At 40.5% G+C, this 16,382-nt stretch overlaps 1 protein-coding gene across 1 annotated transcript in view; it reads right to left on the reverse strand.

Annotated features, from left to right (window-relative positions):
* Positions 1-15,355, reverse strand: part of DNAJC3 (DnaJ heat shock protein family (Hsp40) member C3) — a 31,474-nt gene extending 16,119 nt beyond the window's left edge. The window contains exons 1-4 of the mRNA XM_083362239.1: positions 15,204-15,355; positions 6,299-6,409; positions 3,194-3,318; positions 1,503-1,577 (exon numbers count right to left, since the gene is read on the reverse strand). Coding sequence (XP_083218365.1) covers positions 1,503-1,577; positions 3,194-3,318; positions 6,299-6,409; positions 15,204-15,285 — 393 coding nt within the window. The 5' untranslated portion in view covers positions 15,286-15,355. The remainder of the gene's footprint in view (positions 1-1,502; positions 1,578-3,193; positions 3,319-6,298; positions 6,410-15,203) is intronic.
* Positions 15,356-16,382: the final 1,027 nt, after the last annotated feature.

A 16,382-nucleotide genomic window follows, 5' to 3' on the forward strand; every position in this document is an offset into this window, starting at 1 on the left:
TGATGGGATTAAAAGGGGGAAAAGCAACTAGAAACTCTTCTGCCAGCCAGCTGTGAGGCTGAGCCCCTTTTAAAACCAACCCTGCACTGTTTCCAGCCAAGCAGGGGCTGGCCAGTCCATAGCAAATCAATTGGCAATCCGTTTGAATTATGACTTCGATGTACAAAAGACCACAATGCAGGCTTGCTCCGTATTTTTATATAAGGAATGGGGCTTCTACAAACAACTCTGAAAACAAACAGAAAAATTCCCTTCGAAATATATTCAAAATAACTCTCTCCTGATGATGTATTTTTAAAATATTGCCACCTGGGAAGCTTAAGTAAATACCTGGGCGCCCGTTTTCAAATCCCATCGTTTCTTACTTCTGAAGGGTAATTTTATTTTTCTAAATAGTCTAATTGTACCTGAAATATACCGGGCTGCAATTTAGCAAAATATCATTCTAGTTTTCTCATTAAAGGTTTTATATATCTTCTCGCTATACTAAGATTTGCTCTGTTAAGAAAAACCAAATAAGTCACATAATATTTAACAAATATTAAACAGACAAACAAAATCTGTTCTTTTTTATTTCAAGGCAGAACGAGCAGTCTTTAGCTTCCTAATTATTTATTTTGAATTCTGAGCTCCAGTAAGTGCAGGATCAGGAGAAGAACCATTTTGACTGTTTTATATTGAGACATGTTGAGTACATGCAAAATATTCATATCAAAATTAGGCATGAGAATATTGGGAATGCAAAAGATATAAAGGAGTAAATAAAACAAACAAAGAAACAAAAAAAAAACCTGACCTGAAGAAAATTCACGACAAAGCAAACATCTCTTTACCAACTGTATTGATAATAAATTCTTCTTTTCTAAATGCAATACTATAAAAGCGTGCTATATGGAAATAGCACAACCTAGGCTGCATTATCAGAGGGACAGAAATAAAGATCACGCGAAGTGATACCGGTAGTACAGCTTTATAAGGCTTTGGTAAGACCACACTTGGAATACTGCATCCACTTATGGTCACCGCAATATAAAAATGATGATGAGACTCAGGAAAGAGTGCAGAGAAGAACAACAAAGATGATTAGGAGGGGGTGGAGGTTAAAACATATGAAGAATGGTTGCAGGAGTTGGGTAGGTCTCTTCTAGTGAAAATAAGGACTAGGGGAGACATGATAACAGTTGCAATATTTGAGTGGCTGAAACAAAGAAGAGGGGGTCAACCTATTTTCCAAAGCACTAAAAGTCAAGGAAAGAAATTGATAAAAACTAATCAAGAAGAGAAGCAACCTAGAACTAAGGAGAAATTTCCTAACAGTGAGAACAATTGATCAGTGGAACGGCTTGCCTTCAGAAGTTGTGGGTGTTCCATCACTGGAGGATTTTAAGAAGAGACTGGACAGCCATTTGTCTAAAATGATATAAGGGTCTCCTGCTCAGTGCTTAATATTCTTTTATCACAGTTGCTACTTCAATCACGCCTTGCGAAAGCACTTCACTTACCACGCCTTCAAAATCTTCTACAGCTTCATTCAGCTTTCCCTGCTTAAGCAGCAGATGGCCTCTTTGTAGTCGTGCCTAAAAAAAAAGGTAATAGAAAAACCACCACTGTGATTAAAATGCCCGATTAATACTGAGGTATTCCAAAGAATAACTTTTAAAGGAGGTCTATAAATGGTGCAGATCTCCCTGTCTTCAGTAGCTCATGGGACAAGAGGGGCAAATAGACAGGTTGGCGTAGCTCCTTAGAAATTAATACTGCCAATGGAATTGTTTAAAGGTAAAGGTAAAGGTTCCCCCGCACATGCGTGCTAGTCGTTTCCGACTCATCTCCGTTTCAAAGCCGAAGAGCCAGCGCTTGTCTGAGGACGTCTCCATGGTCATGTGGCCAGCATGACTGGACACCAAAGGCGCACGGAACGCTGTTACCTTCCCACCGGAGTGGTCCCTATTTTTCTACTTGTATTTTTACGTGCTTTCGAACTGCTAGGTTGGCAGAAGCTGGGACGAGTAACAGGCACTCACTCTGTTACGCGGCACTCGGGATTCGACCTGCCGAACATCTGATCGACAAGCTCAGCATCCTAACCCACTGAGCCATGATAAGCTAAAAAGGACATTCACATAAATTTTTAAAAGTATTGATTAGACTCATTTGCAGTCCATCTTCCGTAGAGGTAATTCTGGGTGGCTTACAAACATTGAATACTTAATATATAACATTATTATATCAAAATCAAAAGGGTATAATTGCAAATGTAGGCACGGTTTTATCATTTTCTTTTAAACAAAGGATTTACAAGTGAATGGATCCTGCATATGATTACTTTGAAATTCTCTCAAATTATTGTCTTATTGAAACTCCAAAATAAATGTCAAAATCATTACTGCTGAGAGAAAAAATATTTCTGATTAGAGACATAAGGGGTCAAAAAAGTCAACATGGCAGCTGCACGATCAAAGTCTTGCTCCATTTTTATCCGGAGTATAGCCACCAAACTGATTTTTTGAAACATATGCACACAAAAATGCCTGCACTTGTAATGATAGAATAAATTATTGTATGCTACTGTAAAAAAAATCTAGATCACCATTTGAATATTAGATAAGATTCAAATCTAAAAATATAGCTGTCAGCAATAAAATTTCTAAATATTGAGATAAAGGGCAGTATCTCCAGAACGTTTCAATTTTAAAAAGTGTTACTTCATTATTCAAATGTTTTATAGCATCAGTATTATGTTTCTAAAAATATACACCTCGTAAGCAATAGAAATATTGTAATTATTGTTGATATAGTGTCATTGAGATAAATAGTGCTGTATATCACATTACAATGGGGAAAGGCTACTTAAGAATCTAAAAAGGATTTAAAAATCCATCTGCACATATTTTCAGCAATTTGTAGCTATGCCAAAAACTTTGTCCCCAAATCTTCAAGGGAATTAATATTCCTTGAAGTAATCGGAGCAAATTCACCTGCTGAATTAGTACTATGGAAATCCTGTCTCCCCAGCTAGAATTTCAGCCTATATTTAATCACCCCCAAGTGGTATAATTGAGGTTTTCTGTTGGATTATACCACTTACTAAAACAGAAAGACAGACTGACTCCCATTTAAAAGGCAACAGAAAAATGAAGACCAAAAGCCATTTCCAGCCACCCCGAAGGAATCTTTGGAAAGTACTGCTTACTGATGTGAAATCCTGCTTTAATTCAACTACCCTGCTTAAATCATGAATGGCAGCTTTTGATTTGCCCATGGCTAGATATACTGTGGCTCTTCTGTAATAAGCAAGGTAGTTATCAGCATCTCCTTCTGCAAGAAAAAAAAGTAGCAATCAGAACATAGCCTTAAGTCAGCCAAAGCTTTGAAGAGAATGGAGCAAGCAACAAGGAGGAATACAATTTGTGTATGTGTGTGACATTGCATATAACTCAATGAAGGAATATTTCCAACAATGTAGGCACTGTAATGAAATTTTAACAGCAGTATGCACAGAACATCAAATACCAGTCTTGCTTTTAAAGGCTTTACAGAAGTGGGTATTTAAGGAAGTTGAGCCCCTGCATGCTACAGCTTACAATCTCTAACTATAGACTCACATATGTGGAAAAGTATTTTACAATTTGGTTTTAGATTCTACATCTTTCCCTTGCTGAAGACCAAATAACTGGTCAGTAAGGGAGCATTCTTTTCACCATCCCTGCTAATAAGACTTTAACATGTAGCTGACAAAACTACACCAGCCTTTTCACTTAATTTCTGTTTGAGAAGTTAGAATATTAAATCAAATATAAAAACATTCTTTCAGCAATTACAATTCTCAGCAAGAACAGGTTTCGCAACCCCTAATTTTAATCTCACACTTGTATTATCTAGGGGAACAATTAATAAAATATATAAGCCCACCAATGATCCTAGTCTTTCCTTAACTCTAACTCAGTCACAACTTTACAAATGGTTTAGTTTAGTGGGCTATACAAACTCAGCTAATAAACTGTTGTTGTTTTTTTAAAAAAATACCCATACTTAATCAACAATGGAAAATGTTTATTTTCTTGTATCTACTTCTTAATACATAAACAAAGGTTTGTAGATATTACAAGAGACAGTTACAACTCTCCTCCCTGTATCTTATTCCCCTTGCAGTTTACCAGACCCTTTTTTCTATTTCTCATCTCTGCTCTGCTAAAGACTGGAGTTGCAAATGGAGAAAATGGTCGAAGCATCCAACAGCAGAGAAGAATGATAGAATGGCAGTGACTCAGCATCCCACTCACATGCAATTTTCCAAACGATGTTCTACTATAGACTATCTTCTCCTACAACAACTTATGGGTAAGTATGCTGGATCGAGCATTCTGGATGCTTAAGTCCACACATCTTAAAGTTGCCAGGGTTGAGAAACTCTGGTCTAACTTATCACCAAGACCTATTTTCTCGAAATAAAAAAAAATGGAGTATTGGATTTCAGAAAATTCCAACTGAATGTTAGAAGAAACTTCTAACAATAAGGAAATTTCGACAGTGGAACTGGCACTGAACTCCTTCACTAGAGGTTAGTGAAGGAAGTTAGAAATTATTCCTTGACATTTATCTGGTGAGGGGAAAAAAGCTAGAATTAGACTGAAATTTGCAAGAATTAAAGAAAATGGAGGCTTTGGACTCCAGGACTGGGTCTTATATTACCAAGCATGTGCATTAACACGGTTAAAGGAATGGATTACCCTTAGACGTAAAAGATTATTATACTTAGAAGGGCATGACTTGCAATTGAGATTGCACGCTTTTCTATGGTATGGGAAGAACAAAATTCATAGATACTGTCAAAATCATTATATAAGAAATGCTTAATTTTTGATATGGGAAAAGGTAAAAGTGAAAATTTATATGTAAATTCTAGGGCGGCTTTCAACAATGGAAGCCTTCGCTCACCCAAATTTAATTAATCCTGAGAAAATTGTAATTTACAAAGATATCTTGAATATGGAAGGAAAATTAAAAACTAAACAAGAGTTGGAAAATCAGGCATCGATTTATCATGGTGGCCTCATTTGCAAATACAAACGAGATATGAGAAAGATAACAAATATATGGTTTTTATAAAAGAGCAGCCGTTTGATCAGGCATTATTAACATCAGACGAAAAACTGATTAAGAAATTGTATAATTTTTTGTTAAGCTTAAAGATGGAAGATGAACAAGTAAAAGAAACAATGATAACATGGGCTAAAAATTTGGGGCACAATAGAGTTAGAAAACTGGCAAAATCTCTGGGAAAGAAATTATAAAATAACAATGGCAACTGCATATAAAAAAAATATATGTTTTACAGATGGCACCTACTACCAGCCAGACTAGCAAAAATATTTAAAAATATGTCTAGCAATTGTTGGAAATGTAGGCAAAAACCAGGCACATACTATCACCTTAGTGGACATGCTGTAAAGCAAAAAAATTTTAGACAAAAATTCATACTTGGTTAGAAAAAATGTTAAGAAAAATGTTAAGAACTATTTCTATTAGGTATAATATCAGGAAAATATGAGAAAGAAAACGTATATTTAATGGTACGTGTATTAACAGCAGCAAGAATTGTTTTTGCACAGCATTGGAAAAATGAAGAAACACCATCTGAAGATGACATAATTAAGAAAATACTGGGATGTGCAGAAATGGATAGACTCACATTGAAGATTAAAGAAAAAGAAGATACAGAATATTTTCAAATATGGGATGTATTTTACCCATGGCTGGAAAAATGAGGTAGAGATTAGGATTTTATTATATATTATTAAGCTAAGACCCAGACAATATGTTAATAAGCATTTATGAATTGTAAACTTAAACAAACTAATAAAAAATATAATAAAAAAAATTCCATGACAAAGCTTTAGGAAATCTCCCCTTATCTTATCTTCACCATAGGAGTTTGAAATATGGCCCAAAGTTACTTGGTGAATTCCACAGTCAAGCAGGAAACTAGAATTTGGTCTGCACAGGTTAGAATCCACTGAAACCACAATTAATCTCTGCCATGAAGAACTTATAACAAAACCATTACTAACTTTAGTTCCACTGATCTATATTCTAAGAATAAATGAAATGGTAATAAAGATGAACGCAACAAACCACAGACTTTCCTGAAATCATCTAGAAGTGAATACTTTTGTTGCTTACTTAGATTTTAAGTGAGGAGTATGCAAAAACTAATACCAGAAATAACGGTGTTAAGACTAGAGAGAGCAAAAACCATTTATTTAGAAGGAAAACTCAGCGGTCTTCAGGTACGTACCAATGGCAGCATGGAAATGCGACAAGGCATCTGCCAGCTGCCCAGCTGCCAGCAGCTTCTTCCCCAATTCAAGCTGCTTTTCTACTTCTGCATTTATGCCACATTGTACTCCTGTAGGAAGAAAAAGAAAAAATAAGGTTTTTTGGGTTTTCTGCATTTTCCCAAAAAATGGAAATAAAAAAATAACCAATGATCTACCATGCCCTATCTACCATCCTGAGGTTCCTGTCTGCCCTCTCAGCTCTCTCCACATCTTGGTCCCTCCTCCTCATTCAATCAATAGATAGAATCAACATGCAAGCAAGCCACAACAACCCATCCTGTCCCACAGTGACCCAACCATCCTGGCACTTGGTTAGCTCGGGGGCCCAAGCTCTTCTAGGGAAAGAACGCCCAGGGCCACTTGTCACCTATCGTCAGCGTGAAAGATCACAAACTCCGAAGGGACAGAATGACACCCCCAGGGAAGATCCCTGGTTGAGTAATTCCAAAGCCCAGCAAGAACGGTCAGGCTACCAGAGGCTTCAATGCTGTCAACAAAACCCTAAAAAGCACACCATCCCCAAGCCCGCCACTTCCTGACATGACCCACAACCTTCCTCCTCCCTCCAGAGTAGCCCTCAGGACACACACACACACACACACACACACACACACACACACACACGTACAGACATAATTCAAGAAGACCAAACCAGCCCAGGTCACAGCAGTCCAAAGGTGGTGCAGAAATTAAAAAGCCTCTTGTGGCCACTCCAGGGCCTCTGAGCCACAGCAGCTTCAGCAGCATCTCCACCTCCCACACAGCACATCCCCAGCATTCCCAATAGACTGCCAAGTAGCCTCCATTCCCTCTGCTTGTGCCTGAAGATTATCCATGTTCCCAGCAGCCTTCTTCTTCACTTTCTGGTGTTCAGGCTCACCCGTAGGGTTCCTAGGCATCTCCACAGCTTCCAGGGGGCTGATAAATACCTTCCTCCCCAACCTATTCACTTCATCAATTAATATTTTAGTATGCATGAAAATAAAGCCTATCAATAAAGGTTGCACTACTGTAACAATATTGATCTATTACTATATTGTTTCTGCTTAATTAAAATGGAACCAATCAAATGGAAGGGATGATACTGCATCTTGTTTTGGCCAACATGATGTAAAAAAGATGTTGAGACTCTAGAAAGAGTACAGAGAAGAGCAACAAAGATGATTGGGGGACTGGAGGCTAAAACATATAGGGAACGGTTGCTGGAATTGGGTATGTCTAGTTCAATGAAGAGAAGGATGAGGGGTGTTCCAATATCTCAGGGGTTGCCACAAAGAAGAGAGTGTCAAGCTATTCTCCAAAGCACCTGAAAGCAGGACAAGAAGCAATGGATGGAAACTAGTCAAGGAGAGAAGCAACCTAGAACTAAGGCGAAACTTCCTGACAGTTAGAACAATTAACAAGTGGAACAACCTGCCTCCAGAAGCGGTGAATGCTCCAACTCTGGAAGAAGAGACTGTACAGCCATTTGTCTGAAATGGTATAGGACAGGGGTAGGCAACCTTGGCTCTTTTATGACTCATGAAGGGTTTCCTGCCTTAGCAGGGGGTTGGACTAGATGACCTCCAAGGTCCCTTCCAACTTTATTATTATTGTGGTTATTATTATTACTATATTTGTATATATCAATAAAGACGACTTGTGATCTTACTCCTCTTTAGTATAGCATTACTCATTGGGAGTACTATATTGGTCAATACATCAATTTACGCTTCAACGTATACTGTACATGTCTCGGTGTCTGGGCTCCAATATGCATGCACATACACAGAACCCCTCTGGATTTCATATATGGACATCACATACTTGTTCAACTGGCAGATGGCATAAATGAATTACTCTTCATAGAACTAATACCACAACCAATCCTTCAACTTCAGTCCCTACACAATGATAAACAATATAATTTCTTAGGTTCAACTGCAAGTCATTTAAAGGCGCTACACATTTGTCTAAAGCTTTCTTCTTAGCCCCACTAGCATTTGTGGAACGCAATGGATGGCCACTGACTGCATGTAATCAAGGCACTTTAGCCTTCTAAGGAAGCCATTACTAATCATCCCATGGACTTCTTCTCAATCAACAGTAAAAAAAATAATTCTAACAGATCTGTTTTTTTTCCTTTTCTACTGATTTCCATGCAAGTTTTAACTAGGTTGCTTGCATTTTTATACTATTATATTTAAATGTATATACTTTGATGTTTTGCCTTTTTATTCATCTCAGCTGCTATACAGTACGAGGAAAAGCAGAAGGCATAAATTTAAAGACTAAATTAACGTAACTAACGTAACGTAACATTCAGGAAACAAATCAAATTAAAATATATGTTGACTGAAATGGCTTCAGACTGAATTATAAAATACAATAGAACAAATAATTCTGCCCATGAAATAATAGTCCCGTTATATAAAATTCGTTATTTCAATGAAAAACCAATACTAGCAAACATACATACCTATAGATCTAAACAAGTTAAATCAAAATAGAACAGAGGAAAGTTAGGAAACTATCTTTCTTTTTTATTTTTTGATTTTCCCCTGATTTTCAAATGCAAAGTACCATACTGAAGTGAGTATAACTTTTTCTTTTTAAATGCTCAACAAATTCAATAAGCTTCAACTGTCAATATACTTTTCTTTTCCATTTCATGTATCATCATGGATAGAAAAAAAGCTGGAAGCCGTATTACATCAGTTATCAAGAATTTTTTTTTAACCAGTGCTATCCAGTATGTGCTAGCTTTACAATGAAAAAATATTGTGTATATAAAGAAAAATGAATCTATTTTCATCTACAATCTGAAGTGAGGTTTCGAATTAGAGCAGTCCCACATACCAATTCTGAACTCATTGATTGAAAGTTCATCAGATATGAACTCCTCCATCAAAATTTTAATGGAATCTTTGCATCCCTTCAAATTTGTCAGTAAATTAAGAGTATTCAATTGCGATAGAAGAGAAAAATGATTAAAGTTGTGAGATATATTTAATCAATAACAATAATAGACTTGGAAGGGATCTTTGAGGTCTTCTAGTCCGACCCCTTGTTCAGGCAGGAAAACTTATATCACTTCAGACAAATGGCTGTCCAGTCTCTTCTTAAAAACATCCAGTGTTGGAGCTTTCATAACTTCTGGAGGCAGGTTGTTCCACTAATTAATTGTTCAGTCAGGAAATTTCTTCTTAGTTCTAGGTTGTTTTTCTTTGGTTATTTTCCATCCATTACTTCTTGTCCTGCCTTCAGGTGCTTTGGAGAATAGCTTGACTCCCTCTTCTTTGTGGCAACCCCTAAGATATTGGAACACTGCTATCATCTCACTCCTAGTCTTTCTCTTCATTAAACTAGACATACCCAATTCCAGCAACCGTTCTTTATATGTTTTAAACTCCAGTCCCCTAATCATCCTTGTTGCTCTTCTCTGTACCCTTTCTAGAGTCTCAACATCTTTTTTACATCATCATGGTGATCAAAACTGGATGCAATATTCCAGGTGTGGCTTTACCAAGGCATTGTAAAGTGGTATTAATACTTCATGTGATCTTGATTCTATCCCTCTGTTAATGCAGCCTAGCACTGTGTTGGCTTTTTGGCACTTGAGGACACTGATGGCTCATATTTAAGGGGCTGTCCACTAGGACTCTGAGATCCCTCTCACAGTTACTACTAATTAGATATATTTACTTTTAATACTATTTGATTAAGTCAATTTTAATTTAAATCTTCATAACTTTATGAAATATAGTCCCTCACCAATCAAGGCCAAGATATAAATGACATAATTTGATTCCTAAGAGTCATAGGGCTGGAAGGGACCTTAGAGGTCTTCTAATCACGTACCACCTGTGGTACATTGGCACATGGCAGGTGCTATGCAGCCATCCTAGAAGTGGTAGTGGGGGAGGGGAATGAGCTGAACCGGTGGCAGCACCGCACAAGCCGGAGGGAGAGATGGCTGGAGCTGCAGGGCTGTCAGGGCTCAGCAGAAGCGCCAGGATCAGCGCATCTTCGGGGCTATCAGGGCTCAGTGGAAGGCTCCAGCTGGAGCTCAGCGCTGATCCTGGTGCTTCTGAGCCCAGAAGAAGCACCAATCAGCTGGTATGTTGCAGCATCTCCAGGGTCTTGTGATTTACATTCAGATGCTTGGCAACTAACTCATATTTATGACGGTCACACTGTCCCAGGGTCATGTGAAGTGATCAAAACCTGCTGTAACCACCCAGCAGATGGGGGGAATAAAAACCAAACACACAAACCCACACCCCCACTGCCAATCCTCAAAAGAAATGCTCACAACAATGAAAACCTTGGACAGGAGGAAGAGTGCCACCGGGCGGGCAGGCAGATGTCTTGCTCGGCTATGGCTTGGGGGTCACTTTTTTCAGTGCCATTGTAACTTCGAACAGTCACTAAGTGAACTGTTGTAAGTCAAGGACTACCTGTACTTCATCACTTTTTTCCTTTTTTTTTGGTCATCAAATTTGGTCATCAAGGCGACTGGTGGTACTCGGATGTTGCCATATCCTAAAAGTGGTACAATGGGTGAAAAGGTTGAAAAACCCTGGTCTAGTCCAACTCCCTGCCCAAGGCAAGAGTTTCCAGATAAATGTCTGTCTAATCTTTTCTTGAAAATCTCCAGCAATGGAGCGCCCATAACTTCGGGAGACAAGCTGTTCCATTGGTTAATTATTCACATCATCAGGAAGTTTCTCCTTAGTTCCAGGTGGAATCTCTCTTTAATGAACTGAACTGAATTGAATGTTTAATACAGTCTATATTTCAGGAAAACAAAATACTAGGAATTATTTATGTACTTAAATATGTATAAGCCATTTTTAAGGTCAAAGCATATTTTTAAAATAAAATCCAACAGAATAAACATACATTAGTACCTATGGTAAAAGAAAACAGTCCATATTTCTAAACTCAAAAATATAGCACTGTGTTATTAAGTTATTATTGCAGGATAAAATATATTTTCACAACCAAATCAAAACAACTGCAACCCATGCTATTCTACCTCTATGGGGAGCCATTGCATAAAAAGGAGAGAGCAAATAAGAGACTAAACTTTCAAATACTGTAATATTGAGAATGCTACAACTTCGTACATACATTTGCAATTATCCAACTATATTTATTTGCATACAGCCAGCGAAAAAAGTTTTTTTAAATTTAATTCTAATGCCGCCCAATTCTCTGACAGCATACAGTAAAAGTATACAATACAATTAACATTAAAACACAAAATACCCTGGTGATAGAGCAGGGGTCCCCAACCTATGGTCTGTGGTCCGGGACCAGGCCACGGGCTCTTAGCCTGCAGGCCGCAGAAATGCGCACACATGTGGCCGTGCATTACCCCCACTCATGCTAGTGCCACGCCAGTTTGCGTGGCCCTGTGTGCACGCTCACCAATTTTGAAATTGCTCTCCTTCTCTCCGGTCCTCGAGCCTGGAAAGGCTGGAGACCTCTGTGCTAGAGGAATGGCAATCCTTAAACCCTCAAATATGACCTGCCACCCACTCAAGCCCAAGCTTGGGGAAACAGTCACATTTTTAGAGCCCTTTTGATCATGGTCAACCCCCCCCAACAGTTTGTGGACCAGCACTGGTCCGCAGCACGCGAGTAACTGGGCCGCACAAACAAGTGAAGACCCATCTGTGGGATGCAGGCAGCATGCAAAACCACATCCCCTCTGGTCCACGGAAAAACCTTTGTCCATGGAACCGGTCCCTGGTGCTCAAAAGGTTGGGGGCCACTGCTTTAAAATCTTTTATGACATGGGTCCAGGCTACATGAAGGACCGTCTCATCCCACTGGGACTGGCCCACCCCATCTGTGCCAGCATGCTTGTGGGTCCCATCAGCCAGGGTATTTCGGCTGGATGGATCTAGGACAGAGGTCGGCAACCTGAAAAAGGAAAAGAGCCACTGGGAACCGGTTCCATCACACATAAAAAAAGAGGGAGCCGCGTGCGTGCGTCCATGCACGCGCAAGTGCAAAAAAACGTTTTGCGCATGCGCAAAATGGTTTTTTCTTGCGCATGCGCAGACGTGCGCGGTTGCCATTTTTTTAATGTGTGATGGAACCGGTTCCCAGTTGCGCGATGGTGACAGCCCGTTTGCAGAGCTACCGCCTTCGGCAGCCTGCAAACGTGCCGCGACAGCTGCCCGTTCGCGCGGAGGTGCGCGTGCACCTACGCTCGTTCGGAGAGGTGCGCGCGCACCTCTCGGAATGGGCAGCGGCGCCGCTTGTTCGGAAAGCTGCCGCGGCCCGTCTGCAGAGCTGCCACTTTCAGCAGCTTGCAAACGTGCTGCAGCAGCTTTCTCAAAGAGCGGCGCCGCTGCCCGTTCGCGTGGAGGTACGCGCGCACCTCTCCAAAGGTTTGGGGAGGTGCACATGCACCTCCGCCCATTCGAAGAGGTGCGCGCGCACCTCTCCAAACGGGCGGTGCCACTCTCCATTTGGAGAGGTGTGCGCACACCACTGCCCGTTCGAAGAGGTGCGCGTGCACCGGGCGGCTGGGAGCCGCAGGAGACGGCTCAAAGAGCCGCATGCGGCTCCGGAGCCGCGGAGTGCCGACCCGTGATCTAGGAGAACATTCTCTGCCCTTGCGCCTGTCCTTTGCAACATCGCAACATCGTATCTTCCCCTCCCCCCCCCGTGAGGTCAGCTCCTATCCTCCTTACCTTCTATAATGACTTAAGACCTGGCTGTACCAGCTGACTTGGGGCTCCTATGAAGGGGTTTCACACTGGCGGTAGTTGATAGATTAATAACAGATACTACACCCCCTTTTCATCATACTCCCTCCCCATCTTTTTAGCTAGGTTGATTTTTCATAGTATTGTATTTGAATAATTAAGCTTTATAGTTCTATCTTTTAATATTGTAAGCCGCTCAGAGTTACTGTGCCGTAAAATGGGTGGCTAATAAATTTTACAAATAAATAAATAAAGCCATCTGGTAGTGATGCTCTCTATCCCACATTTTTCTGTCTTACCAAGAAATAAGCTGTTATCTACTTTGTCAAATGCCTTATTGAACTCCATGTGTACTACTATGTCCACAATATTTTGTTGGTCCACCAAATGGTTGATTTAATTATTTCGGAAACTTGGGCAGATTTCAGCAAAACAGACAATAGGCATTGACCAGTTCATGGGCGGAATTCCTAAACACAATTCACGAGAAATAAAAGCCACTGAGTAAATAAGCATGTAAGCTACAACATTTTAATTTTAGTATAATGGTCCTGGGACTATGCCTGCAAATGCCAACTTTCTAAGGATCACCTAGTTTCATGAGAACAGTAACTACCATTAGGATATTTTGAGCTTTTCCTGTACGGACAGCACCTCCCTTGGGGAAATTCATTACCCCCCTCTTCATGAACCTTTTTAATATCATTAAACACCACCCACCAAAAGTAGAAAAACATATAGGAAACGGTTGCTGGAATTGGGTAAGTCCAATTTAATAAAGAGAAGGATGAGGGGGGTCATGATAGCAGTGTTCCAATATCTCAGGGGCTGCCACAAAGAAGAGGGAGTCAAGCTATTCTCCAAAGCACCTGAAAGCAGGACAAGAAGCAATGGATGGAAACTAGTCAAGGAGAGAAGCAACCTAGAACTAAGGAGAAACTTCCTGACAGGTAGAACAATTAATCAGTGGAACAACCTGCCTCCAGAGGTTTGAATGCTCCAACACTGGAAGTTTTTAAGAAGAGACTGGACAGCCATTTGCCTGAAATGGTATAGGGCAGGGGTAGGCAACCTTGGCTCTTTTATGACTCGTGGACTTCAACTCCCAGAATTCCTGAGCCAGCCATGCTGAGTGAAAAGGGAGGTTTCCAAGCTGAGCCATGCTGGCTCAGGAATTCTGGGAGTTGAAGTCCACGAGTCATAAAAGAGCCAAGGTTGCCTACCTGTGGTACAGGGTTTCCTGCCTGAGCAAGGGGCTGGACTAGATGACTTCCCTTCCAACTTATATTTTTATTATTATTATTATTATTATTATTATTATTATTATTATTATTATTATTATTATTATTATTATTATTATTATTATTCTGTAGTTTAATATATTATACCAATGTTTTTCAACCTAGGCAGCTTGAAGAGGTATGGGCTTCAACTCCCAGAATTCCCCAGCCAGCAAATCGCTAATATTTAACTTTAATACTTAAATATCAATGTTTAATTCAACGTTTAACATCTAATAATTAATCTAAAAAATTTATCTAGTCCTATCTGGCTGGGGAATGAAGTCCACACACCTTCACGTTGCCAAGGTTGAGAAACACTCGTGAGTTCTCCGTTTCTTTCCAAGGGAGTTTCATTATGGCCCTCCCTACAAGGAAGGCTGTTAACCTCCTCCCCCAACGTTTGCAATTATCCTAAGCGAGACCATGTTTTTAGCTCCATGTTGTTGTTGTTGTTGTTAGTTGCGAAGTCGTGTCCGACCCATCGCGACCCCGTGGACAACGTTCCTCCAGGCCTTCCTATCCTCTACCACAGGGGTCTTCAAACTTGGCCCTTTTATGACTTGTGGACTTCAACTCCCAGAATTCCTCAGCCAGCAAAGCTGGCTGAGGAATTCTGGGAGTTGAAGTCCACAAGTCATAAAAGGGCCAAGTTTGAAGACCCCCTGCTCTACCATCTTCTTCTTTAGCTTCGTAGGAAGATTTATAATGCATGCGCTTTATACCCCAGTCAGCGGAGGGGATTTCTAACCAACTCCCCTCACCCCACCACACACACACACCTTCCTGCCTCCGCCCGAAGTCTCTTCTCTCGCCCAAGCAGCTAAACTTCCCAGATAACAACCGCCAACCCAGCAGGGAAAACTTCCTCTCACCCTCGTAGTGGAGATCCCAGAGCACCAACAGCAACGGAAGCGTCGAGCCAAGCTTCTTAATGCAAGCCCGAGGAGAAACCATGACGGCCCGCGGACTCAAACGCGCGCAACCGCCGAACTCGCTTGGAAAGTTTACCTCGGAATTCAGAAACTCTTTTAACATTCTAAAGCAGGATCCCCGGGGTGGGTCGTGGGAGCCTCTGATTGGCTGGCATGCCCGCCGTCCTGCCTCTTGCAAGGGGAACGTGGAAAGCAGGAGAGGCTACTGTCAAATGTCTCCGCCCACTTTGGCCTGGGAACGCGCGCGCGTTAAGGGCAAATGAAGCTGAGCTGACGAAACGGCGCCCTCACTTTCCTCCGAACGTATATCCTGCTCGTTGGCGGCTGTGTAAAACGCGGGGGATGAACGATATTTCCTTTTTTTTATTGAAAAGTTTTAGAATATTTTTTTTTTAAAAAGACAAAACCCCTCCCAACCCCCTCCCCTCTCCCCAACCCTCCTCAACACCTCCCTCCCCTCCCCCTCCCCCCTCCCCAGAGCTCAATACAGGGTATAAGAATACAAACAATCATAATCTACCTCAGGGGTCTTCAAACTTGGCCCTTTTATGACTTGTGGACTTTAATTCCCAGAATTCCTCAGCCAGCTTTGCTGGCTGAGGAATTCTGGGAGTTGAAGTCCACAAGTCATAAAAGGGCCAAGTTTGAAGAACCCTGAGGTAGATTATGATTGTTTGTATGAAGATTGTTTGTATGAAGATTATGATTGTTTGTATGAAGATTGTTTGAAGACCCCTGATCTACCTTATGCAAACAACAATAAAATATTAAATCGATCGCACTTTAACTCTTATAAAATAACTACAAGCAATTTAAATATCACATCAATACTTATTCAAATGCTAGATGAAACTTTTTAGTCCCATATTTATTCTGGATATAATCAATCCATCTTCTCCACTCCACAATATATCTCTGTTGCGACTGGTCTTTCAGGTACGCTGAGATCTTTGCCATTTCCGCCAGATTGGAAACTTTTAAAGTCCATTCTTCTATAGTCGGCAGGATGAACGATATTTCCGACTGGAGAAAAAAAAGAGAAAACCTTCACGGGATTATTTTTTTTTAAAAAAAAAGTTCCCCAGGACAAGAGCATCTTGGAATTCCAAGAGATTCTTC

Source organism: Vipera ursinii (assembly GCF_947247035.1).
Source record: "Vipera ursinii genome assembly, chromosome: 4".
In the NCBI taxonomy this organism is placed as follows: domain Eukaryota; kingdom Metazoa; phylum Chordata; class Lepidosauria; order Squamata; family Viperidae; genus Vipera; species Vipera ursinii.